The sequence below is a fragment of the Zonotrichia albicollis genome, chromosome 1 (assembly GCF_047830755.1).
Source record: "Zonotrichia albicollis isolate bZonAlb1 chromosome 1, bZonAlb1.hap1, whole genome shotgun sequence".
Lineage (NCBI taxonomy): Eukaryota > Metazoa > Chordata > Aves > Passeriformes > Passerellidae > Zonotrichia > Zonotrichia albicollis.
In genome coordinates, this window is record NC_133819.1 from 35444327 (window position 1) to 35471664 (window position 27338).

At 35.8% G+C, this 27338-nt stretch overlaps 1 protein-coding gene across 4 annotated transcripts in view; it reads right to left on the minus strand.

Annotated features, from left to right (window-relative positions):
* Positions 1 to 27338, minus strand: part of ANKRD28 (ankyrin repeat domain 28) — a 120054-nt gene that overhangs the window by 1820 nt on the left and 90896 nt on the right. For 3 of the 4 annotated variants that reach the window (XM_074538032.1, XM_074538026.1, XM_005480911.4), the window contains 19 exons: positions 26419 to 26497; positions 25888 to 26002; positions 25387 to 25469; positions 22941 to 23004; positions 21558 to 21626; positions 19863 to 20003; positions 16547 to 16658; positions 15816 to 15842; positions 14850 to 14924; positions 13648 to 13849; positions 12137 to 12224; positions 11622 to 11739; positions 10415 to 10634; positions 8760 to 8847; positions 8580 to 8663; positions 7921 to 8066; positions 7666 to 7748; positions 7445 to 7527; positions 5069 to 5160 (listed from right to left, as the gene is read on the minus strand). In XM_074538032.1, coding sequence (XP_074394133.1) covers positions 5069 to 5160; positions 7445 to 7527; positions 7666 to 7748; positions 7921 to 8066; positions 8580 to 8663; positions 8760 to 8847; positions 10415 to 10634; positions 11622 to 11739; positions 12137 to 12224; positions 13648 to 13849; positions 14850 to 14924; positions 15816 to 15842; positions 16547 to 16658; positions 19863 to 20003; positions 21558 to 21626; positions 22941 to 23004; positions 25387 to 25469; positions 25888 to 26002; positions 26419 to 26497 — 1969 coding nt within the window. Of the gene's footprint in view, positions 1 to 1609; positions 1715 to 5068; positions 5161 to 7444; positions 7528 to 7665; positions 7749 to 7920; positions 8067 to 8579; positions 8664 to 8759; positions 8848 to 10414; positions 10635 to 11621; positions 11740 to 12136; positions 12225 to 13647; positions 13850 to 14849; positions 14925 to 15815; positions 15843 to 16546; positions 16659 to 19862; positions 20004 to 21557; positions 21627 to 22940; positions 23005 to 25386; positions 25470 to 25887; positions 26003 to 26418; positions 26498 to 27338 lie in introns of all 4 variants that reach the window. The other variant, XR_001333319.3, reaches the window with a different exon arrangement.

The following is a 27338-nucleotide window of genomic DNA, read 5'->3' on the forward strand; positions in this document are numbered from 1 at the left end:
TTGCTTAGCTCCGCACTGTTTAAAAAAACAAACAAAAAAAAAAGAAATAAACGCATTATCAATTAGTATTTTTAAACTACTTATTATAAAAACAATCTTGAAATTAATGGGCTTTGCAAAAAACATGTAATTGCTTTGTTAAGCAGAGCCAAACACTCTAGGCCAGTGAGAAAAGCCCAGATCTGAAAATGGTGAGCACCTGTCTGAGGACAGACAACTAAAAGCAGCCAGCAAGGATACAGAGTATTCACTAAAGAGCTACTGCACAAACTACAGCTCAAACATTTCTTCATCCAGAATCTCCACCATAGCTGTTCATCACAGACAGGCACTTCAATAACACTGTGCTATCTCAGTAACAAGCTGGCTAAAGGATCAAGGCCAGTCAATTGAAAAGGCAGAGTGTAATTACTTCATCACAATAGTGTAATATACTTCATTACAATATTCAATAACATACATTATAAAGCCAATGCCTGATTTCTATTTGCATAGTATCAATTAAGAAATCCAGAGAAGTTTGAGTAAATGCCAGCTGGGTTAGCAGGCTATAACTTGCAGGGAGACCACTTGGTTGCCCAACTGGTCCAACCAAACTTCTGCCAGGCATTGCTGCTGTGACAACCCCCGAACGCAGGAGGTCTAGGGCTGTGGAATGATTTGCAGTCAGGTCACGTAGCTGTGACATCTCTTCTGGGTTTCTGTGGCTCTAATAATCCTCCACCATTGTTCCTTCTGCAGCTTCCCCTTCTCTGTGTACTTGCCTCTATTCATTCAATGTCAAGGAAAATGCTTCAAATTCTGCTCAGCAGAGATCCGTGCACTGCTCCTGTCTCAGGCGTAGCCATTTGGATGGCGCCTGAGGGTGAGGTCTGGCACAGGTCTCGGTGCATCTACAGCACCAAGGGACTGTCCTTGCTGGTGCCACTGGCAGCTCTAAAAGCAGGGCAGTCTCCTAAGTACCACCACAGATCACAACTAATTCTGATGCCAAGAGCAGGACAAGTTCCCCTCCCTGGCTTCACCCTGCAGCATCTCTCACTGCGTGGGACAGAAATGCCCACAATGAGCTCAACAGGAAGATTCATATTCAGGTGCATTTGGGAGTATGAAGTCCTGCACTACCTTGTAGTCCACAAGTTCAAGGTGTACAACATCCAAGTAAAAAGCACCCAAGTAATTTTAAATAACAGATGGCTTTAATGCAAAGTGCATGACAGACTTCTATCCAGACTTTAGGAAGGCAGGGAAAACAAGGCAATCCTCATTCTACCAGCAAGTGTTTCAACTACTTCAAAGGAATCATCTTTATTTTAGAAGTAGGTCCAGATCAAGTTTTAGGATAGAGCTCAGGAGCAGTTACTGCATTGTACAACTGCACATAGGTATTAAACCAGTAAGCACATTATGGAAAATAACTGTAGCTAGAAATCAAGAAAACAGCAAGCAGGGGACAGTCTATTGAGCTATTTTTCACTCAGGACAGTTGAACTATTTTTCACTCAGGACAGACCTTGTGCTTGATGCTTTGAACAGAGCAAGACAAGAGTCCCTGCCCAAAGGAGCACACAATCCAAGGAAACACAGAGAAGTCAAGCACAGAACGCACCAGCTGACCATGCGATAGGGCCGTACAGAAGTGCAGCGCAGCGGATGGTTTCATTGTTAGTAAGGTACCACAGCACTTAAACAGCTCAGAGTTAACAGTGACAGTCTGCAGAAGAGATACATTTTGAGAGGATTCAGAAGCAAGGGCCAGGGCTCGCCACACCTGGATCATGACTGCATTTCAGGCATGTAAGGCAGAACAGAAGGCTCAGAACTGATACTCAGATGCACACCATTCATATCTACGGTTGCTGGAGGTTGTGTGAAGGTAAGATGACACACAAAGTTTATTAAAGCTGGTCACATTCAATACCATTCCTTTCACTAATGTGACTTGATAAAAGTTTAAAGAAGAAAAAGAAGCAGTCATCAGCTATTTTAAGGATTTTATTTGTTTGTTTGTTTGACCCCTTCCCCCCTCCCCCCTTTTAAAGACTTCTAGGATCTTGAATACTCATGTTCCTTCTGGAGCAGTGCATCCCAGTTCATCATAAAAAGGTCAATGTAAGGATTAAACAAAATACTTGCTTCTGTTAAAAGTTCTCTGTTCTCTAAAAGCTGTGTTTATAATTAATACACAATTGAAGGTCTCGAGCTCCTGGCTTTCATAAGCAGGAATGAAATAACCCAGTTTTATTCCTGCCTTAGACATAGCAAGATGAAGTAACTGCTTACACCACAGAAGACTGACATCTGTGTCCTACACCACATTAACTTATATTAACTCCACTATATCAAATTCAAATTTATAAGAACAAATTGTAATTTTATGACACTTAACTGCAGAGTGATAATTCATAAGCCAGGGAAACAGCAGATATAAATACTTTATATTTCCTTTGAAGATGATGTTGGTAAATGAACTGACTCCACTGAAATACTCTTAACTCAGTTCTCCTGTAATGGTCCTCATAATCTGCACTTGTACCTGTGCAAGGCTTCACAGAACAACAACAACAAAATATTGACTATCTTCATTTGTAGATGGGGCAATAGAAGCAGAGTGAGTTGGGGCAGCATCCTTGCACAACAAAAAACAAGAGTCTGCATGATGGACCCTGACTTAAGGCTGAGGCTCCCCCTACCCAAATGCAGAGCTGCCCCCTCCCCTGGGCCTTGAGAGTTGCCAGGAAGGTGTCCAGAGGAAAATCAGAGGGTTGGTGATGTGGTCAGTGCAATGAGAGTTCTCAAGACCAACTGAACGAGGTATTAGCACTGGGAAAGAGATGAGAGTCTGAGGCAGAAGTCATCTTATAACAACTTGCAGAAAAATTCCTTCCAAGAAAACTGGACATCTCCAGTATAAACCAAAATACAAGTTAAATACTCAGGGAAAAAACTCCACTACAAAACAAAACACACAAAGAAACCCTCCTGAAATGTTGATTGAGTGACAAAACTTCATATGGTATCAAATGAAAGAAAAAGCCAATAATTTCATTTAAGATGGGCAAATTTGCATTAATAATGTCCAATTCAACAGAATTTTGTAGATGAAGGTGATGGCAGTTTCATCATGACTGGTGCAGAAAAATGGGGAAAATAAAAAGAAATTTGAATAAGAACTGATACAGAGCTGAGAATGAACCCTCAACACAACCACTTTGGGGAAGTATACTGGAGAGTAAATTTGCTGTTTCAGCTGCATTTAATCTATTAAGAACCAAGAGGATTAAATTTTTTCTACTGACATTAGTTCTTAAACAAAAATGATCTCACCATTTTAAGAGATACTCTATGACAAAAGCAGTGTGACTTCAAATTCAGAATTTTAAAAATCTTATAAACAATTTATAAACTGAAATGCAGGTAACTGGAGTGATGCTGGTTTTTTTCAAAGCTCACGTTTTTCAATAATGCTCAGATATAGCAGCAGAAGACTCAATTTATACAGCTATAGATACAAATAGAGATTGCTTGCAAAAAGTCAATGTAGCTTTTACAGAAAGGACAAATTCAAAAACAAAAAGTGGATCATCACTCCATAACAGCTGAGGCTCTGCTGGTTACATGTTCTATATAAGGAACCAAGACAGATTCCATGTAAAACACTAAAACTTTCTAAAACCAAAATTAAACTCCCTTATCATCTAATTCTGTATGAAATGCCAATCTTGTTTGGCAGATCACTGAACTTATCTGGACTACACTGAAGTAAGAGAATGTCAGTGTTGTGATCCAAAATATCCCACTGCCTATTTCTTCAGTCAGAAAAAGAATCCATCAAGGCTGCTTGATATAGTCTCAAGGCTGCTTAAAATGGTATAAACAAAGCAACTGCTATTAGAAAGAACCATAGTAAGGAAAAATAATAGATAGTGCTCAGAATTACTTTAAAATTTAAAATGTGAGGAGAATAAAAAAGAAGATTTTTAGATCCCCAGGCTGCCAGGGTACTTTGACACAAATGTTTTCCTCTGTTATGTCAAAGATCCATCCTAACAAGGGACTGGCTGGCTGTATATGAGAAGCCCACAAAAATGCAAATGTCTCCAGTCAGCATACATGTGATGAGAAGCAAAAATAAAAAAAAGATATATCTTTTAATCTTTTCATTTGAGGGAGTTTCTTTTAGCACTTACTCTTGTGCCCTATTTTAGGCAAGGAATGATCTTTAAGTCACCCATGTTACTTGAAGCGGTGTAATTTGAGAAACACACAGAGAGTGTCACAGTGAACATTAAAAGAGGAAAAAATTTCCAATCTGGAAATATAATTAAAACTAGTAATTAGGCACATCACTTTTGGAATAAAAAATAAAAAACAAACCCAAACAAAGTCAAAAAGCAAACAATCCATTGCTTCACCCCTCCCCAGATCCCAGCTCCTGCTTTTATGGCATAAGTGACAGAGCCTTACACTTTCAAAAGCACAGCTTAAGAGGACCACAGATTTCTTATATGAAAATATGTGAATTAGTCAGTAAATCTAATTTCCTTTTGTTTCACAAGATGTAGGATTTATTCTCATGATAAAGCAGTTACTTCTAAGTGCCAAAAACTCTGAAGAGCCAGAAGCTTGAGAGCAGTAACTGTGAGCTGTAAATCATACCAGCTTTTAAAAGCTAACACCAATATACCTACTGTGACAAAACAAATAGCAATTCAATCCAGCTTAACAGCTGAAAGTTATATTTTATTTTGAGCATTATGTTTTTCTGACCATTTTTGGTATGCCAAAGCTAGTGCATTTATAGGTGCATCATAAAACTACTTTTATAGTGCATCATAGAACTACAAATGCAAGCCAAACTTTTCTGTGCTGTGACCTGCATCGTTCTCAAAGTTTTCACTCTCCCTACTTCTGCTGCTTTGCTAAAATGATCCACCAGCAACGCATTTTTTTCTGTGAGGGCAACCTACTGCAAGGCTCATCTGGAGTTTCCACAGTTACTGTTTTTCAAGGAGTTGAGTTTAGAAGCACAGTTCCTTACAGGAAAACAAAGTTAGATTTTTCTTACCATTTTCATCTACAGCAAGTACACTTGCTCCCTTCCCTAAAAGCTCTTGAACTACAACCGTTAGTCCATTTCGAGCAGCAACATGCAGAGGTCTGTGAAGAAAAGCAAACTCATATATATAAACCTTAGAACAAGCCATGAAGTAAGATAGGTAACTTGCATCTAGTTAAATGTAATACTTATACTTCTATGTTATTTATACATTATACAAATATTGTAAATGTAATAACTAAGATGGAAAACTCAGCAAATCTCTTTTCTTATTGCAAAGAAACTCTAAAATACCAATTGCGAACTTTCTTCTTTCCATGGCAGCACACAGGAAGGAAGCAGCTGCTAGTAAAGATGTGCCTGCTTATGGAGTTTATCATGTTAAAAAGTCAGAAACACTTGGCACCCTACTGCTGATAAATCCCCCACTCAACTGCTGTAACAGATCCTGTCACATGTGAGAGTAACTGCATATCACTGCCATCCCTCACTGGAGCTCTACAGAACAGCAGCCCTTTGCTGCTACATGTAAATATCCATAAGAGATGCAGAAACACTTCATCAATCTGCCTTCTAGAAACCACTATATTCCATTGTGATTAGAGATGAAAAAATATTTCACAGTATAATGCATGAAGTAAGAAAAGCAGATTACTTTTCAAAACCTCAAACTGCTAACCATAAATCAATTTTGTGTTGACTTGCTCTATAAAGAAAAGTGTAGCTTTATCTCAAATATTCTAATTATATATTTTTCAAATGCAACAGTTTTTCAAAATTGGTTCCCATTGACTTAAATAAAACTTTATTATCATGCAGCAGGAAACAGAATTATCAGCTTACTTCCCTTCTGCTTTATATTGCTCTTCATTCATTCTAAGATTCCTGAAGTTGTTTGAATTAACCATAAGCTGGAAACAAATGCCTTACTTATATATCAGAAATGCAAAAGATACAAACAGGAGCAGCTGTATCTATGGTGCTTGCATTAAAGTATTAAAAATGCAAGAATTACCAACCCCACAGATATACTGAAAAATGTACTGTAATTAAAGTAATTTTAATGTAGAGACCAACAATTTTAATGCTTATCTTGCCACAAAGAAGGACTTTGTTTAAGCTGTTCAGAAAGTCAATTTAGTTATTAAATATTTGCTAAAGCAGTGTTATTTAAACAACAAGTTAAAACCTTGCAATTTATATAAACACTTCATAGAGGTGCAAATGTGTACCTATTTTATCCCATGACATCTCTTGATCAAACTATTTGAGCCAAGGCATGTGGGTGGAATTACATGAGCCTGTGGTAGCATACTTTCCCACATCTGTTCCCATCTCCTTTTTGCTTTTCCTTCTCCGAAGACATCCTTGTTTAAAGCCAGAAATGAGGCAATCAATCCTTTCCTGCTTTCTGGTTATTTCATGCTGCCTGAGGTGCACCATGGTGAGCAGCAAAAGCAAAGGAAGAATTCTTACTATTTTAACTCCTTAATTCAAGCAGGTCTCAGGGAATACTTGGAAGCTCTGTATGAGCTTGAATATGGCAAGATTCCAGAAGGGATGTAAGGCCAGAATAATATGTGAGTTGCTTACAAGTTCCAGTGTGAGGTGTTTTTTGGTGGAGTTTTAGGCTTTTTTCCCCCTAAATGGTCTGTGACACCATTACTGAAGCAGTCTAATAATTCATATGCATAACTCAGCTACACACTGTGTGCCAAGTATTCCCTGAACACAAACCCATTCTCCAAAAGGAAAAAAATGCATTAGAGTCATTTTAGTAGCCCATCCTGATTGGTATGACATACCACACATTTCTAAGGTTTCCTTGTGATTTAGGCTAACCAAATAGATTTAATTCTATTTGAGAGACCATCTTCAGGAAGGTTTAAGAATAGTGTATTCTCCATGATATTTAACAGACAATAACGTTTCACCCTTGAAACATCAAACAGAAAGCATGCTGAAGAATAAAAGCACACTTCAGGCAGTTATTTTTTTTTAAAGTAGATAGCTAAGACTTTGAAGACCAAGTCTTAGTTTGCCTCAAGTTGTTAAATGAAGTGGTTTTTAATTGAAAAACTGGATCATTTTTAAAATAGAAAAATCTCAGTTTACAGGTAATCTCAGTGGATTGCCGTAACTCCACACATGAATCACAATAATGTAAGTTTTACTTTTCATTGTATTCACCCACAAGAAAAAAAAACATCCAGAGCTGTAAGTACGAGCACAACACCCTTTCAATTCCAAATTGGTTCAACTCTTGGTACCTATTAACAGTTGAAATTCAATGAGGTTGAAAAAAAATCTGAAAAATATTCCTCTTTATGAGCAAGATACACACCAAGAACTCATCTTTCAAACACTCTCCCTGCTGATACGTACGTTTGCAAGGCTGCGTTGGTGGCGTTGATGAGGTTTCTATCTGTAATCTTCTCCAGGATTAACAAGGCACTAGTTTCATGACCCTTAACACAGAACAAACATCTGTCACATCACACATATTCCTCACAAATTGCTTTGAGTGCTTTCTCAAAGTAACAATACTTTCAAACAGTGCTCGATAACACAAAGCTCAGCACTGATAAGTCAGACTGTGCACACACCTTGCTGCAAGCCAAATGGAGTGCTGTGTTCTTAGAATTGTCTTGCAAAGTCAGATCAGCCTTAGCACTGCTAACCAGCACCTCTGGGGAAATAAAGACTTTTATTAACTAAAAACATATTCCTTAAAATCCAAACGGGAGAATGAAAACAGAATTTTGGCAAAATATATTCATAAGAGCATTAACTGTAAGGCTACTTCACCCACAGTAAGATTAACAGAGCTAAGAGCAGAAATACATAAAGCTTTCCTTTACCAACTGTATTCGTCTGTCCATTTTCTGCAGCCATCATTAAAGGTGTTTTCCCAGAAGAATCTACAGCATTTACTTGAGCACTGTGACCAAGCAGAAGCTGTAGACACTCAACGTGATCTGTAAAAGCTGCTGCATGCAGAGGTGTTCTACAACAGATCAAAAGACAATATGGCCATGTTCAGCCATGCTTTCTACTGTATTCAAAGGGGCATCCCTGCATCTGATCCTACAAATAAAAAAGACTCTGCAGTCTCTCCCACTGATCCTTTGCAATCAGTATTGCTGGAGTTGTGACTGCTGCCTTTATAAAAGTCCCTTTCCAGGTTCAACTAATGCCACCCACACAGTTTATGATAGAGATACAATTTGATTCACAAAAAATAAAAGATGCATAAAGCTCTATCCACAAAATGAAAACATTTAAAACGTGCTCTAAGTTGCCTGTATAATAAAAAGTCAATTCAAGTTTACTGAATAAGAACAGGATTTAAAAAAATCTAAAATTTATTTCTAGCACAGAATAAAACAAAAACCTTCAAAGAATAAAATGGGAAAATGAGGAATTAACGTTAAGTAGTAAATACCCCCCAAATGACTGAAGAATTAGGCACAGCCACTGTATGACATTACAGACATTCCTTCTGCATTTGCACTCTTACCTTCCTTTTGAATCTGTTGAATTTACAATACCACCACCTAGTGTATCAATTAACATTTCTGCAGCACCTTCATTGTCATTTATCCTATAATGAATTAAACAGACTGTTATTTACAGAATGATAAATCTTTTGTTAAATACAGCAATGAAATTTATGAAGAATAATTTTGTACTTCCTTACACAGCACAATGCAAGGGACTGAAAGAATTTCCTTCCATTTTCTGAAAAACTTCCTGTTCCAGGAGCAGTTCTACACAACTGTCGTGACCTAAAGCAAATGTAAGAGTTAGGTATTGAAAAGAAGGGAAAAGGTTTAACTATGGCTTACAATGAAAAATATGTATCTAAATTAGATTAGGCAGTATTGTATTTGAAAATTTAAAAGAAAACTGGTTATATTCAACAGGGCTGAATATTCAACATTTAGGTACCAATACAATCTTGGAATCCTGCAAATCAAACTGACATGTAATACTGTAAACTTGATGAAATTTCTAAGGTACCTCATGCTGTCTGAAGAACACCCAGAACACCTAATTGAATTCTTTACACCTCTGCATTGCAAACTCTTCTGTACATTCATCACTTCGTCTCCATGAAAACAACTCCACCATTTGAGGTTTATTTTTGTTCCATATTTAGTTGAAATTATTACCCAGCTGCATCAGCTCAGTAGTTATTCCCTTAATAATAATTGGTGAAATTAAGGTTTAATCTCTTACTTTTTGGTTTTCTCTATCATGTCATTCAAAGATGAAATAAAAACCAACCTCTACTATGTTCTAAATGAACACACAGAAAAAAATCTTTAGCAAAGGTGCTGAATGATTTTCTTACATTTTAAGGTCTCCCTCACTCTCAAATCCATGAAAAATATCAGTGAAGAAGAAAAAAAATTTTTATTGAATCACTTTTATATACCTGAGATTCTTATGCCTACCATATTTGATATGAAGCAAGTTTAATATACGTTTAACCTGAAACCATTCCTCTTGATGAAAGTTATTTTTTGGGATGTGTGTGACACATTTCTATTCAAAAGTATTATGCTGAATTTCTTTAAAGACTCCTTGAGACATAAAGCTAAGATAGTATATGACAAAAATGTAGGACAAAAGTAAATATTTCATGTGTATCAGACGCTAATACATTTGTTATAGATAAAAGTTAAGTTAAAATAGGATATAGTTCAATTATATTGTATTAATTATGTTCTATTATTTGTATTATGTTGAAGGGGAGGGGCTTATTAGAATGCGCTAGAAGGGTCCGGGGTTTGGTGAAACGGGTCTGGTCGGGCAAGGCAAGTTCAAAGAGAGATTGGATGAAAGATCTGACCAATCATTCGAAGCCCTGCAGAAACAATTGGTCCAGAATGAGCGGCAGTAAAGACCAATGAGAAGCCTGGAAATGGACCAATCATCATGAGGATCCAAAATGCACCAATCCTGGACTTGAGGGGGACTATAAATGTGGGGAGTTTGTTTGGGTCGGGGTTCTTCTTCTTTTGGGATACTTTTTGTTTGGGAGAACCCAGTGCACTTGGGATCAGCGCACTGTTTCGTTTTTGGCTCGCTGTGTGGGTGCCTGGGCTTATCCTGGGCACTCTGTTCCTTGTAGCTATTTTACTAAACGAGAACCTCATTCTCTGGAGAAAGTTTGGCCTCATTCGTATCCATAACAATTCCTCTTCAAGATATCCTGTCATTTTCTCTCATTCACTGAAAGGAACTGCAAGAGGATGTTGCTTTTATATGAATATTAAGTTATGAATACATCTACTCCAATACCAATAAATAAATATGGAGCTGCACTTGGATGCAGCTTGGATTTACCATTGTAGCAGGCCCAGTGCAGCGATGTGTAGCCGTGATTGTCTGCCATGGCAGGGGCAGCGTCGCCAGCGGCGGCCGCCTGCAGCAGAGCGCCCAGCACGCCGATGTGGCCGCACGCCGCCGACAGGTGGATGGGCGTGCGGCCCCGGCAGTCCCGCAGCAAGCACTTGGCGCCGTGCTGGAGCAGTGCTTCCACACATTCCTCGTGCCCAGTAACTGCCTGGGAGAGAGACAGCAAAGGGCCAGTTTGGAAATATTCACGTATGTAAGCCGAGGTGTAGAACCCAAGCAAGCAAACCTCAGGCAAATTCTGGCATTTTTAAGGCATAACAAAATAAGCAAAATAAGTTGCTATTTTTATTCCTAAAAACAAACATTCTGTTGGGAAAATAGCAATGTATTATAATACTCATGTCAGAATATTTTCCTGGAATAACACTGAATGAACTACTAATCTCTTGGGCTCATTCAATTGTCTTATCTGGCAGATACTATAAGCAAAATATTTGGCATGTGGCACGTTATTACAGTGACTTTAGGAGGTCACTGGGTGAGAGAAGGACGAGAATCTTGTTCTTTGATCAGAAGGCTTGATTTATTGATATATAATATATAATACATTATAACTATACTAAAAAGAATAAAGAGAGAGCTTGCAGAGACTGCTAAGCTAAGAATAGAATCGAAGGAATTTCAAAACAAGAGAGTTCTCTTGTCTCTGTGTTCTAGAGAGCTTGCTCTGTGATTGGCTTTTAATTGTACACATGGAACATGAACTAATCTCAGGTGTATCTTATTGCATTCTACAGCAGTTGATAATCATTGTTTACATTTTCTGTCTGGGGCCTCAGCTTCCCAGAAAATGAATAAGTTTCAAAGAAAGGATTTCTATGAAAAAATGTCTGCGACAGCACGTATCATGCTTTTCTTCCTCCCATTAACACTACCTTCCCCCCCACAAAAAACTGCACTCTAGGACCTCTCCAGTCAACACTTTACAGCAAGATTAGGAGGTTGTAGAAGTCAAAAGGAATTCTGAGGGTAGCAAACAGGCAGAACGCACCCTTCGAATGCAACTAAAAATACAATTAAAAATTAAAATGGCAAGATGAGAATAATGAGACATTAATTAACACTACATATTAAGTCTTTATTTGAAATTAACATGTAGGAAACTGGAAATGAAAGAAAGGGAATATTCTCTTACCCCTCTGTGTAATGCTGTCCTTCCCCACTTATCTTTGGCATCTACATTTGCTCCTTTGTTAAGGAGTGAATAAACACAGTCCGTGTGCCCATTGAGAACTGACAACATCAGAGGAGTCCTAAGCAGAGACAGAAATAAAGTGGAAATCTACACTTGGAAATTTAACAGACTAGCACTCAGTTCAAGCACAACAACTGCTGTCCTTGCACTCAACACTGTTAAGATTTACATCATCAATGACCTTCCACTCATTTGCTTTTTAGATTTGAGAAAATAAAGTAACATGCCCCAGTTCAGAAGTCCTCATTAAGTAACTAGAATCCATTTTCTCAGCATCTGGGCAGTAAGACACATTTTAGTTTCCTCCACTGAACATTTTTCACTCTCAACTTCATGTTTATTGCAATAATTTCCTTTTAAAACCAGTTAAAAATAATTACTGTAAAGTATTTCGTTTTTTCTTTTACAAAATGCATTGACTTGTGTAGAACAGAATGTCCATCATTTAAACTCACTGTCCATTTCCATCTTGAATGTCCACTGCATTCTGTGGCTCTGCATTTCCTATCAATAGCCGCAAACATTCTGAATGACCATTTGTAGCTGTAAAACATTATAAAAATATGGGGTTTACATTAATTGCCTTTGAGTAGAGAGCTCAAACAGAATGGCAACCTATCTGCTCAGACTAAAGCCCATTAGCTTAAAAACCCTCTGTACAATTTTACCATTGTTATAACTTAAATTTAAATATGAATACTAGAAAATTTCAGAAATCAGGTATTCTCAACTGTACAGTGTTAGAAACAACTGATTCCAACTATGAACTGCCAACAGATTTTATGTATATATTAATGAAGTTGCATATATTAAAAGTAATTGGAATATATGCTTATACAACACACACAAGAAGGAACATTAAAATATCGGAATTAGCATAATTTTTGCTTGCTTTAAGGCACTGGGAAACACATACCTAGCAAATCATAGTCAGATTTTGTTAGCAAGTGTAGCATGCACATAGTTATAAAATAATGGAAATCACATTTAGAAAGGGGAAGGAAATGTAATGCATTGATGTAATAAACCAAGCAGTTAAAAAAAAGGAAAATGAACAAACAGAAAATTGAGAAATCTCATTTAAATGCAACTCATGAAAGATAAAATGATTGCTTCTTGGAAGGGAAATTATTTCTGACCTACAGCTGCAGTATTCAGCTCACACAAGCACAGCGACAATTCATGTTTCTGTAGTTGACAGACATGCTAACACAAGTTAGGAAAGCTCAATCAAATAGAATAATGCAGCTTGTACTCATGGACAACAAAACAAGTTGTCAAGAATGATGATGTTTTGTACATAATGCTCTTTTTAACTGCAGCACTTCTGTAATGCCATTACTATAAATGCCAAATTTAATAAGCCTATTTTTAATGCGAGGGAAAAAAAAGACTCTAGTGTGGATTCTAGACTCAGAGAAAGGCAGGCCTAGAGATGTTTTCTAGGAAAGTCAGCAAGAAAACACTGCAAAGGATTTGCTGTTATTTTGAAAATGCTCAGGAGTCATTGAAATCCTTGGAAAAAAATCAAAGTAAGTTTTCATGTCTCTTCTCAAACTGCCAAAATTCTCCAAGACTCCAGTCATTTTTAGAAGCATTTTACTGCCAAGACAGGCAATGCAATTTGCATTTCTAAATTTGGGCCTGCAGTTTGGCCTGTGTGAAAGATGAGGAGAGAAGCAGGGACATGTCACTGCACCTGTCAGCACAGCCACTTGAATGGACAAGGACAATGCACCCTTCCAGAGGGAAGTGTGGAACAGCACTCTTGGACTCCACTGATTTATTGGATTAATCCTGGTTCCTGCCTGTAACTCTCTTGCTACATGTTTCTTAGCACAGCATTTACCTTAAAAGTCATCCTCTGTCCCTAAATACTATTTCTTAGAACATTAATGACAGAGACTTCTAAACAGATTATACACTTCAAAAGCCACAATTTTAGAGGTTAGCAGCAAGCACATACCTGCAGCATGAATTGGGGTCCTCTTTACAACATAATCTTTCACCAAGATTGATGCTCCCTGATTAATGAGCACATCTACACATTCCACGTGTCCCTTAAAGGCAGCAAGATCCAGTGGTGTCCTCCCATTGTTATTCCTCACATCAAGGTCCAGCAGTGACTGTACCAGCACTTCCAGAGCTTGATGGTGGCCATGATAGGCCTACAAGAATAAGAAAATTCTTCAATTTTCCCATCCTTCACATTTTTCCCTTTCTTGCCAGAACTACATAAATGAAACTATAAAGAGACTATCCTTACTTTAGCATGCAGAAGAGCAACTGATGCAGCACATGAGTAGTTACAACAATTACAACTAATTTAAAAACCCCACAATTTCAGCAAGAAGATTGGTGGTTTTTTCCTATTTTATCCCCTCAGTCAGCAACTGCAACTACTCCCAGAAAATCATCTGTCTTCAATCTGCATAAAAACCAATATTTTGACTACTGCACAATGTTTCATTGCTTTATGTTGTAGTTACATCATCCTCAGATTATTTCAAGCAAGGAACATAAGCAAACTTAAGTATTGCTTTTAGCTTTTTACATAAAGTATTAAAAAAGCACCTGTAATAAGAATGCAGTAAAATAGCTTTCATTTACCACTACCAAAGATTATTTTTTACTTATACATACATATATATATATATATATATATATACACATATGTACTGCATGAGACTATTTTCAGAAAGTATAGAGTGGTTTTTCAATTGCTTTAAATTCAGTGAAAAGATCAAAGCTACACATTGAGCTGATTACTCTGTATTTGGAATATTTTATTATAGACAGAATTTCATCACTGTCCTACACTACTCCTTGTGCAAATCTTTCCTAAAGTACTGAGGACAAACATTTCTCATAGTAAACAATAAAGAGACTAAAACAATGTAATGATTAAAAAAGTCATAATTACTTATAGAACAAGTAGAATCTCATTAGCACAGATTTTAATTAGAAGATTCCACATGAAAGCTGTTCTGTGAAGCAAATTTCAAGTGAAATGCAAAAATCATCCTGTATACCTCATTCAGAAATATTAGTACATATGTGTTTGCATTTTGTTTAATAACCTATTTTGAAAAAATCCAAATGAATAAATCTGTGCAGCAAGTGTTTGCTACCAGATGAGCTGTCATCACTAAAGAACTGAGAACTTACAGCTAAATGCAGTGGACTTATAGGTGCTCTGTTGTCTGAGTCATTCAGCATGTCAGTACCTGATGTCTCCATCAGCTTAGAGAGAAAAAGCCAGAGTGAGTGCAAAACCCCCTCACCTTTGAAAACACTCTGCAATAATTGCTACAATTTCCCATAAACACAGATTGAAAAATAAAGGAGAAAAAGTAGGAAGAATAGTATAGAATTACAGATGTCCCGATCTTCAACATTTTAGAGTCTGAATGAACTGCAACATATCCCCCATGTTCATGTTCCAACCCCAGTAGTTTAATTTTGCATAATAATGCAATAATTCAATAAGAAACTAAATTGAAATTAGTATTTTTTCTGAAGTAGCAATATGAACAACGAATATAAAGGGGAGACAAGGACAAGTGACAACAGCAGCAGGAAAAAAAACCCCAAACATCAGCCAAGTAAGCATTCTGATTAGGTGAAAAGTCAGCAGAATACAATATGAAAGGCCCGACAGCAGGATGGATTTCTCAGAACAGGAAAACTATTCTCAGAGAGAAAAAATGGACTCAAAAAAAGCAAAAGCATTATAGCATTAAAATATCTATGTATATACATTTCTATTTGTGACTTTCACATGTGTTCTGAAGTTTTACTTCTGGGTCTTCTTCAAGACCATATTTAATTAAGTACATTAGTAGAATTAAAACATTCAAAATATTTGAAGAATACCAAATACATTCAAATTGCATTTTCATTATCATGCATGGTCAAACAACTGTTTAAGTAAAAAACTACATGGCTTAAAAATAATTTCCCATTTTAAAATTGTAAAATCCAATTAAATCTAAACTGTAGTTGAAATGAAGTAATACATTAATGCACTGAAGAAATGGCTGAATAAGTCTAAAAAATAAGCAGTATTTTTAAAACTACATGTTCCCTTTTGCTCTATAGCAGTACTTAAAAAGTGAAAAATAATAGACTTACAACATCTAGAGGTGTTTCACTTGCAATCTGTAATTAAGAACATCCAAAACTCATGTATGAATACATTTAAACATAAAAGACCAATTTTAATAAAAATACTGAAGTTGTATAAGGCAGCGTATCAAATAGCACATATATTTTTGTAAAGGGAGCAATAAAAACTAACTATGACTTTATTATCTGAAATTCTATTCTGTGGCCACTAGTTACTGTAACTGCATGAACTATTTTATAAGGCACCCTTTCTTTACAGGTTCTCCCGTTATTTCAATTTGCTCCTTTCAAATAACATTCATTAAATTTCTTAAAAGTTCTCAGTGGGATAACTCGTGGTTGCTTTATTTCAGCCACCAGCAAAAAAAAAAAAAAAAAAAAAAAAAAAAAAAAGTAGTGTATTTTAAATTAAGACACAAAAAACCCTAATATCCCATATCTTCAACCAGTTGTCTTGTCATCTGAGAATTTTTCATCTTTTTAAGCCAGTATCTAGCATCCTAGCTCCTCACCTTGCTTCTATTTTAGGAATACCAAATGCTTAAATTTATCTGCACTGAGGCTGAAAATTATAATTTTATTTTATAATTATTTTTTATAATTATAAAATCATAAAAAAAATACTGAACATCCAATATTGACCCAGCTGACAGCCAAGGAGGAGGAATGCCCTGGCCTCTGCAGCACACCCTGTGAGAGCAGCAGTGACACCTTCCACCCAGGATTTGTTCTCTTACCAGTTCAAGACACAAGCGATGACCGTAGGCAGCTGAGTAATGAACTGCATTGTATCCTTGCTTGTCTCGGATCCCGGGGTTGGCATCATTTCTTAGCAAGTATTCCAGGCACCTATTCAAATTGACATATGCAACCATGTATCTAAATGCTGAATTTCAACTTAATGCTAAGTGATAAATTGTTCCAATTCAACTGGAAAATAGAATACAGCACACAGGGACACTGATTTAATGTACAATATTGGCTAGGACTAGAGAAAGCTACCTTATTACAACAAACATAAAGGTCAATCACAAAGCTTCAAAATTTGAAATAATCCTTCTCTGCAGACATCCTGCATCTTCTGAGTTATCTGACTTGGTTAAAACTAGTATTTCATGGCTATTTCTCACCAGCTAACACAACTGCAGTTACCTTTGCTAATATCAATGATTACTATTTCGTATGCTTTTCTGCTTTAATCCCTTCTAATGTAATATGCAAAGAAGAGAAACAGATCTTCATGGTAGCATACAAGAATAACACACACACACACGCACTACCAGACACAACTTTTAAAATTTGTTTATACAGTAAATACTCAGTTGTTGTCATACATATATCTTACCATTCCTTACTTTCACTGGACAAATTTATAGCCCAGTTTCATCTCCATTCAGTTGGGAGGATGGGAAATGGGGGATTCAAGTCAGCTCACTCTCTCCCTAGTTTTCAGTTTTTAAGAGACTCCATGTGTGCACACTAATGACTGCAAGCAATAACTCTGCTGTTTCATACTTTTATGATGACTGTAATTTCAGCAACATTTTCCAAAGTCATTATTATGACCTTGAACTTGCTGGTGAAACTATTCGTTATTCTGAAGTGCACAGCAGGTCAATATCCCTTCTTTTCTCTGAGATCACTAAATATTTCCTTATCAGAGGTGCATTCTCACTTCCATAATTTTTTGCCCAGCTTAAACAAGGACTTGGTATGTAGTGAGAAAGGTAAAATTTCTTGAGTTTTAAAGAATAACACATGTAACATAAGGTGCAAGTAACTTTAAAACTCGTTCAGTATAGCTAATAAAAAGCTACTTGTAAAGCATATCTATGTTTTGAACTAATCAATTCAGGTTTTATTTGTCCACTAAATAAATGCCTAGACTTCATTAATGACAACTGTGCTTGCATGTTTTTGTTCGAGTTAAAATGAGACAAGATTTATGAAAAGTCAAAGACAAATCAGTTTGTCTCATTAAGTAAGAATTACAGTTCTTACATTTCATTTGTCCAATCATCTAACTTTCTTTTTAATTTGCATCAGTAATTTTGTGTTACCATTCATAGGTGATTAATAAATGTCACTGGCTTTGGCTACCTAAATTTCTACAATACACTAAATACACTTCATGGAGCCAAGTCTGCTAAAAATCCTCAAGTACCCAATCTTTCCAGGTAATTATTTTCTATGTTTTTTTGCATCAAGAGAGAGATTACTTCCACATCTTTCACATAATTAACTGTCCTCAACAGGTCTCTTTAAGAGGATATTAATAGAACTTTCTGAAAGCACAGGTAAATTAAATTTATTTCTCATATATTTATTTTATTTATTTTCCATTAGAAAAGTATAAATAGAAGCAACATTCTTTTTCTCCTCTAAAGAGAAAATTATGAAATCATGCTTTTCTCTCTAGTCTTGGTAAAATGGGGCTTAGTGGTGTTTATTCCAGATCAAAAGCATTTGTTAAAGATACAAAAGAAGTACTTTCAAACAGGAATAAACTGGAAAATAATTTTCAACAAAAACATCCCTGTTTCTACAATCTGTCTTTAAAGGTGTCTGAACAAAGACCATAAAACTGCACATAAATATTTTTGCAATTTTATGTAGATGGTTTCCTGGTAGATGGTTTATGACATGTTTTTCCCAGGCTTTATATTCTGACTCCAGTAATCATTTTAAACTTCATTCCTGTGTTGAATGAGCTGAGCAGTATTGGTTTTCCAGCTGTTACTACTCATCGTGGTGCAGCAATATAAAAAGCTTCCCCTCAGGCCATTCTGCTTTGCAGCCTGTCTTCCAGAGACCCAAATGTTAATGAGAAGGGCAGCAGCCCATGGGCTCCAGAGAGGATGCTTTGAGTTACCTCCCAAAGCTCTGCAGCATTGTCATCATCACTCCTGCTCATGCCTTTTGTAAGACAGATGGCAAAACGATGTCATCTGAAGAACCATTATAGTTTGGAGGTTTTCAGAGCAACTGTGAAGCTAAAATTAATCCTAGCTCAACTTGTAAGAGGGCAATTAAAGTAAAATTATCTCAGCAAGCTCCAGCAGGAATTGATATTATTTCTAAAGAGCAGCAGACAATTTAATTTTGAAATCTGGCTTAACATAAAAAAGGCACGTTGTTCAAATATAAGTTAAATGGCCATAAAAGTACTCTTTATTTAGCTTTCAAAACCCAATCTAAGTTATACACCACCTCATTCTTATTGCTATCTCACCCTTTAAAAGGTGCTGTATCAAAAAAAAGGTGATTTGGCACGAAGCAGCACTTCTCCAGGGAAGGTGTCACTGTGTGTATGTGGAATGTGCTGCTGCACACCACGGCCTGCATATGTGAGTGTGTGCACAAGAAGTGATGCTCTTCTTGTCTCCTCAATATATCCAATGTCTGCAGCTTAAGTCATCATCACTTTGGTGCTACCTATATACACTCTGTATATAAGCATTTAAGTCATTAACACATATGTCAAATATAACCACTGGAAAATAAACACATGCAAGAGATCATGGATTTATGAAAGATTCTGGATGCATTTCATTAATACAAGTGTAACTACACAATAAAAAATTGCACTATCAAAAGATAGTCATGTTTGGCATTACAGCTGTGATTTACTCAAACATCAAATAGACAAAGCATCTTATATTGAAATATCAAGTTAATATCCATGTTTCATCAGAATTTGATTTTAAGGGAAAATTACTGCCCACAACCAACTTAATAACCCCCACAAAGGATATTTATCCAACCACTACACAGCAGATAGGATTAAGAACTCTATTCCCAATTAATTCCTGATTTAGGACATCTGCATTATAGGACATAAAAATCTTACAATTCATTTTCCTGCTGTTCATTTTTTTCCTATGATATATTTGTTACATAAAGTCTTTTATATACAACGCACACACCTCTGTCAAGTTTGATCTTTAAAAATACAAGAAATGCATTTGGCAAATCTGAAGGCAGAACACACACGAAATTCACAGCTCAGATGTTCCTAATGAGAAAGGCTTTAGGACAAAGCATGCCACTTACTTCCCATCTGTGTCTGATGCAGCTGCATAGTGCAGAGGTGTACAACCCCTCTCATCAAGGTCATTCACACTAGCTCCAGATCCCACAAGGGCAAACAGGCACTGATAATTACAATTGGCAGCAGCATAATGGAGTGGAGTTCTTTAGTACACATTTAAATAAAAAGTACAATGGTAAATAACAGCAAAATAATATTATAGAGACAGAAAAAGCAAAATAAAGTGAAACTTAAATCCTCCTTATATTTTTAAGTAAGTATTTGTGGTGAAGAATGCATCATCACAGTACTAAAGAACAGGGCAACTTTCTAGGGATCACTTAACAATGCTGAACTATATATAGTGGATTTATCTGCCAGCCAAAATATGCACAAACTTCATATTAAATGAAGCTTTATTTGAATTTTCTTGTGTAAACTTAGAGAGGAAAATCCAGTTTACATTAGAAATCCTATTTTCTGTTAAGTAATTTTAAGCCACATGGAAAAATATGGACAAATCAAAAACTGCACAACAACTAAATATAGCACAAATAAAATACAACAATTACACAAACAGACATTTTTAATAAAAAAAGCACAATTTTGCTTAAGAGAGGAAAACATTACTATTTATTTTTATCTATACTGACATAGCAGAGGCACTGTTAAATATACCTTGTCTTCTTGTATCAAAACCATGAAATATTAGTACTGATGTATAATCTCAGGGAAAACTTATCCCAGCTTCAAATATATAAACAATTCTCTAAATATGCCAGTTTAACTAAAATTTTAAAAAGACCAATATGACTCAGAATTTCATTTTATATTTTTAAAGAGACTGCAGCTATAAATATCTTGATTTTGAGGAGACAGGCAGGCTATTTCCTCTCCCTTAAAATGTCATTTTCCCATTTCTTCCCATTTTAAACTAATATTTTCCTTCTCCTGAAAAAATTCCTCTATATAACATGAATGTCAAACCAAAATCCAACCCAAAAGGAAACCCCAACTTTCGATGACAAAAGTTGTGACAGATAGTTGTTCCTTTCTCAGGAAATAATGGAAGTGGAATTTAAAACAAAATACAACTTTGGATCCATAACATTTTCTTTAAGTCCTACTCCTGCTCCTCACATCCCAGAAAATCATATTTTCCATGATGTGACGTGAGATTTTACATGAGTAATGATCCTGCCATCTAAACTTAAATAAATCATATACTAAAAATAGAAATTAATGTCATTCCAAAGAGCTCAGAGCTCAAACAGGAAAGCAGAAAGGGATCAATATTGTGAAATGAGAAAGGTGAAGCAGTTATAATAAAATACTGGGTATATTAATAACAGAGCTTAGAAATAGCCACAGATGTATAGATTTGACTAATACATTCTTTGGAAAACATTAGTAATGTCTTTGGATGAGAGCAATTTAAACATATTAGATCCATGTTATAAGGAAAGAAGGTTCACAAAAATTACAGTTGAATGTGAAATTCAGTCTTTATAAACAAGACTAAACGCCTATCTAACAAAAGAGGATTACAAAACATGTTTGTGACTTTTGAGAACATATGCTGAAACACAGTTTATTAGAGACATCATATCACAAAAAACCACATTTAAACTGGAACCCAGACTTGGCCACGTATCACTAAGCTGCTACTGCAATACTTTTAACAGCCCTTTCCAATATACAAATCTGGAATGTCTTACCTTCCAAATCTGTCCTTTTTGTTGAAGTCTGCACCAGTATTTAGCAGAAGATTTAGGCACTCCAAATTCCTATTAAATTAATACACTATTATTTGTGATTGCAAATTTTATTTCATGAATATTGGCCTCTACAAATAGCAGAACTACTACACATGAACATCTCATATGTTAGGTTAATGGAACTGAACTATAATGTGGAATTTTTGATATACACATTTCTGTATGTAAAACAGATTTCATAATTTATGGACCAAACCAATAAAGAATATAAATCATTTCAAAACCACATATATAAATTTAATTGATACCAATTGGCATGCATAAGGCACATAAACATGAACCTAATTAAATAAATAATTCAATTCTTATAAACAAATAAATAATAACACCTGCATGTCACAGGTTTTTCCTACCAGGATTCCAGCACAGAGGCAAGATTTTACTGCATATTTTTTAAGGCCCAAATGTAACTTGAAACATAGATATTTTACTTTTTAATGTAATCAATTTTCAATTAAAAATATGATCATCATAATAGATATACTATGTTGTTTATTGTTTAAACACTATTTTGGGTAACTTTCCTAAACTGAAGATGAGTGAGGGAATGTGTCACAAATTATTTGGTTTTTATATGAAGAGATAGCCTTTTTACTTCTATCACTTGCAACAAGGATGTATCTAGCAAGTACTTTTGACTTACAATGATTACTTAACAGTATTACTTAAACAACATTCAAACAGAAAAATGAAAATATCAATATCATGGAGTTCTTGTGTCCCACAAAGTGTATCATGAAATTTATTACCCAATTCTTCCAGGCAATTTTGAGTAGCTGCTATAGAAAACCTACAATGCAATAACAATAATCAATATGGATCACAACTCAAGTGATGAGCAAGTAGTTCTGACTACTTCATCCACCTAAACTCTGGAATTTAATTATTGCTTTTATTTTATTTAGACTGACCTTTTATTTATGGTTTTGGTAAAAACAAATTTCCCAAAGTTGCTGTTGTCTATGTCATGTCCCACAGTGATCTGAGGTGGGCATGCCATCTTAGAATGCTGTAAATTCTAAAAATTTTATTATTATCCACGGGAATTGAAAAAAAAAGAATCAGTTCATCCCCAAATATAAATCTAATGTAAGGCTGATGACACTCGGACACTGTACTCCAGCAATGACTTATTGAGCTGAACAGTTAATTAATTTTCTGTTTGCATACAGAATCCTTCTTGAAATTATTTTCATGTTTACATAAGTTCCAAGGGGAGAGGACAGGAAAAACAGAGAGGAGATAATAGAAAAAAAGAACAAGAATGATCAGCAATTGAAAAAGAAATACTGAAAATGAAAGCATGAATGCTTTTTTACACACCCTCCAGCTGCAGCTGCATGAAGACAAGTCCTGCCAAAGTCATCTGGTGTGTCAATGTCAAAACCTACAAAGCAAATATTTTGTAAAATCATTATGTAACATCACCTTTCACAAAACTGCTGTCATCTGCTGTTAAGAGAAATGCTTGCTAAGCAAACTTAACAGCTATTTGCAAAAGAGCATTCAAGCATTAAATATTACTTCATTTGAAACATGTCCTTGCTATTTCCAATGTTTTGAAAAACAGGCATTTAAATAAAACTGAAAGGGGTAAGGTAAAAGACAAGTAGCTGAACTGAGGCTGTGTTCTTCTCATTCTATTTTTCAGTGCCATTTACTATTGAAGATAAGATATATGCAGGTCATATGAAAATTCAGGAATATGCTAGAATTCATGACTGTTTTGCAGAGATTATTAATTTTGGGGATGTCAGTATTACTAAATATAGGAGGTACTTAAATTTTATCCATGAGTCTAGTGCTTTAGTCCCAAAGAAAGAACTTTATTGAGTTGGAGTGATGGCTGCAAATAGCAGCTAATTACAGAGGAGCTCTTTGCAGAACACTGGAGTTTTCTCTTTCCGAAAAGGCTCAGCTATGCAACTTCAAATCCAAGATCACAAACATCAGCAGTGTAATTCCATATCCACCCATATATTTTGACAGAAAGATTACTATTTAAATCAGGCTTCAAAGCTACATTTTTGGTTTGAGAAAACTATTACACTGTTATGAGAGTTTTGCTCTTGTGTAATGTAACTTATTTACTAAATCTCCATTTGTGGTACCTGGGAATGCTGGTTTTTTGCTGCCTTTTTTTTTTTTCCTTTTAAGAACTGTTCAACAACATATATAATGAACAACATAAGATATGTTATTCAAAAATACTATTATTTCAAGACTGTTTTCCTACTCCATATCCCTTAAAACAGGTTTTGTATGCACCACTATGCTTTTATCCCATTTCAACAGGGAATGCTCTATAGCAAATAATTAGGAGAGTTTACTAGCTTGGTTGAAGAATAGCCTTTGATGCTTTCCACATCCCTAAGTTGCTTGTCTGCCATCACTAACTACTTGAATGTCATTCAGTACTGGGACAAGGCAGATTGGTGACATTTTGTTAAGGTTTGCACATGAGCATAAATGAATTTGAAAATCAGAGATCTTTAATTTACATAAAAGAGACATCTCCCAAGCCCAAAAAGGACACACAGTCTGCACATAGCAATCCCCACACCACGAGCACATCCTAAAAGCTCTTAGCAGTATGTAGTCTTTCTAGCCTGAAGGCTGAACATACTCTTCAAGTCCTTATCTGCTCCAGGCTAGATTTGCATCCAAGTTTTCTCAATTCATGTAAAAGCACAGATATCACTTGCAATTCCTCCACATGATTTCCTTTGTCATGGTTCCTTACTGAACCTCCAGGACAGGCACAGCCAGCACCACAGCACGTGCTGGAAGGAGAAAGAGCCAGTGTCCCTCATTTTGAACACATCCAATTGAAATATTGTCAACTATTGGACAATTCTTTCCTGAAGTGAATCCTTGCAAGTGTGCCCATGACAGGACAGTAATAAAAAACCTTTCCAGTAGGCAGCTTTAGTTATATTCCTCTAGTTCTTCTCCCAGGCTTCCCTAACAAACAGTATAAAGCTGGGGAATTTCTTATGCTTCCTTTTCCCCAATTCTCTCCTTTCCACTTATCTTTTTTTTCAAAAAACATTAAGTGTCTTCAGATTAGTACAGAACCATTTAGTTTATTCTTATTCTTCTGTTCCAGAAGCTTCATTTGGATAAATCTACTTTCTCAGAATTGTACTGGTTCAAAGAGCTCAGAATTCACCTAAGATTCTGGCCAACAAGAGAAGTAATGACCTTCCAACAACCACATCTTCAGGGAGGAAGAGGAGGAGTCAAACATCAAAAGAAAAGTGCAGTTTGCATTGCATTTGGTTAACAACACAATACCAATGCAATAGTTTCTTAATATAGCAGTCCACAGAGTCTTCAGAGTTATTAGGTGCCCACTACAGGAACAGATGGGAATAGACTGATCTGTATTAAGCTAAAGACATCATGGAATGGAAATTGGATGGTCCATAAATTAATAAAAAATATTATCAATCTTTCTCCTTGAAGTTTCATTATGGTCTAAACCAGCCATCCCCCCTCTGTGGCCAACTCAAAATGCACAAACACAATATTAAAGAAATTATAAATGTATTATTAAAATCTGGACTTTTTTTAAAACTTATATCTGCAAAAGTTTGCATTCACTTTAACTATGGACTGTCCCTTAAAAAACAAGCATTGGCCCCAATGTACTAGTAAACTATGAGGATTTCTATGCATCACTAAATTAAGACTTAATGAAAAGCTATTCTGTGAAACACACAATGAAGTACAAAGCACCTTGTAAGAATTTAAGAGAGTGTCCTACCTGATGAGAGGAGCTTTCTGCAGCAGTCTGAAAATCCACTTAATGCTGCCAAATGGAGAGGAAACATCCCATGTATACCCCGCCTAAGATACACCATAATCAGGTATCACAGTTTCATTACAGTTAAAATAAAACAAACATGATTGTGTGCCAAAGTGCACATGAATGGTGGGTTCAGCAAACCACCTCATTAGAATACTGAGCTAACTTCACATTTTAAACACTTCTTTCCAAGCTATCAGCATGCATTATCAGTGCAACAGCCTATTAAAACTTTCAGAGCTTTTATTTCAAATACATTACAGAAAACTCTATTTCTCTTAGTTTTGGTACAAATTGTGATATACTGACTAGCTACTTACAAGTATAGTACAGCATAATAAACAAAGTATTTCCTAGTGCAAGTTGAAGATGATAATAAAAATTGCACTAGTTCTGTTAACCTAATAAATACACTTGTAAATTATGTCAGCTTGCATTCATGTCAATAAAGTTACCTACTTTGCAGTGTCAGCACCACTCGTGATCAGAGTGTTGATTAATAGCTCGTGGCCATATCTAGCTGCTATGTGCAAAGGGGTATTTCCATTCTTATCTTCACAGTCTATTTCAGCTCCTATAATAAAGAGTAATTACTAAGTAAGGGTATATCCAGGCATTCAGATACTTTGTTAGAAAAATGGGACCGATAATCATTTAAGTAACATTATTGTCAGTGACTAAAACAGTTTGAATTTAAAACTTATACAGATTTCAGTGGTAGAGAAAAGCATTTTCTTATGTAACCTTATGGGACAAACTGGATAATGGAAAATAACCTGGGTTATGGAAAACAAATCTCTATACATATTGCTGCATTCTTAAAAAGAAATGGTTCATCAGTGTAACTTATCAAACTTTATAAACAGATATGCCAGACTCCACCACTATTACTGGACACGAAAAAAATTCAGCATGTTGTTACCAACATAAGAGGACGAAAACATCCAAAATGGAAAGCTTATGGCAAAAATACTCCCTCCCCCTTTTTACCATTTTGAATGATGGTTTGGGATCTTGAAAATCTACCATGGATTGCTGTCATGTGCAAAGGTGTTTTCCCATCTTTACTCTGGAAAAGAAAAAAAGAAATGCTGTTACTTATTGCCAGTAACAGTAATAATCAGTTCTGACCAAAAAAAAAAAAAAAAAAAAAAAAGAAACCCAACAAAAAGGAAATTTCTTTCTTCTTTTCTCCCTACACTCCATCCTTTAAATTGTTTCTATGCACTTTGCCACACAGATGCTGGCAATGACAAGTTCAGCATGACATGGCAAGATTTTCACAAGAGCTGCTCTTAGTTCTGCTCTTAGCTGCTCTTCCAGCTGTCAGTGACAACTCAGGGGTGCCCACTCACTCACTCACACTTCTGTCCCCAAGATAACTCTCAAGAGGATGATGACAGCACACAATTTCAGCAACAAGTCTATGTCCAACCCCTCCCCTCCCCAAGGGTAAAATAAAACAATGCTTTAAGCTTGTTTCTTGAAAAAAAGTAGCTGTATTTACTAGAGGGGTTTACACATTATATTAGAAGACAACACATTACAAAGCTCATGTGTTTCCTAGAAATTTCTGCAAAGTGATGTTGGTAAGCAATTTATCATAAACTATAAGTAATCCTAGGGTAGAACTATTCAACCCTACTAGGTAGTACACATTTGAAATGCACATTTTGAATGTGCCCTTAGTCTTTCACCCAGTAAAGACATCCTTGAAGCAGGCTAACAGTAACACATAAGGAAACTTCACTTTTTAACAGCTCAAAGCACCATTTCCACTGTTGCTATTATTTTGGAATGATGTTCCCTTCATACTTGTCACAGGTAATGGGAAAGCTTTACTGCAGAAAAAAAAAGTTCCTACACATGCACTCAAAAAATTTCAAACATGACACAGAAAATCAAAGGAC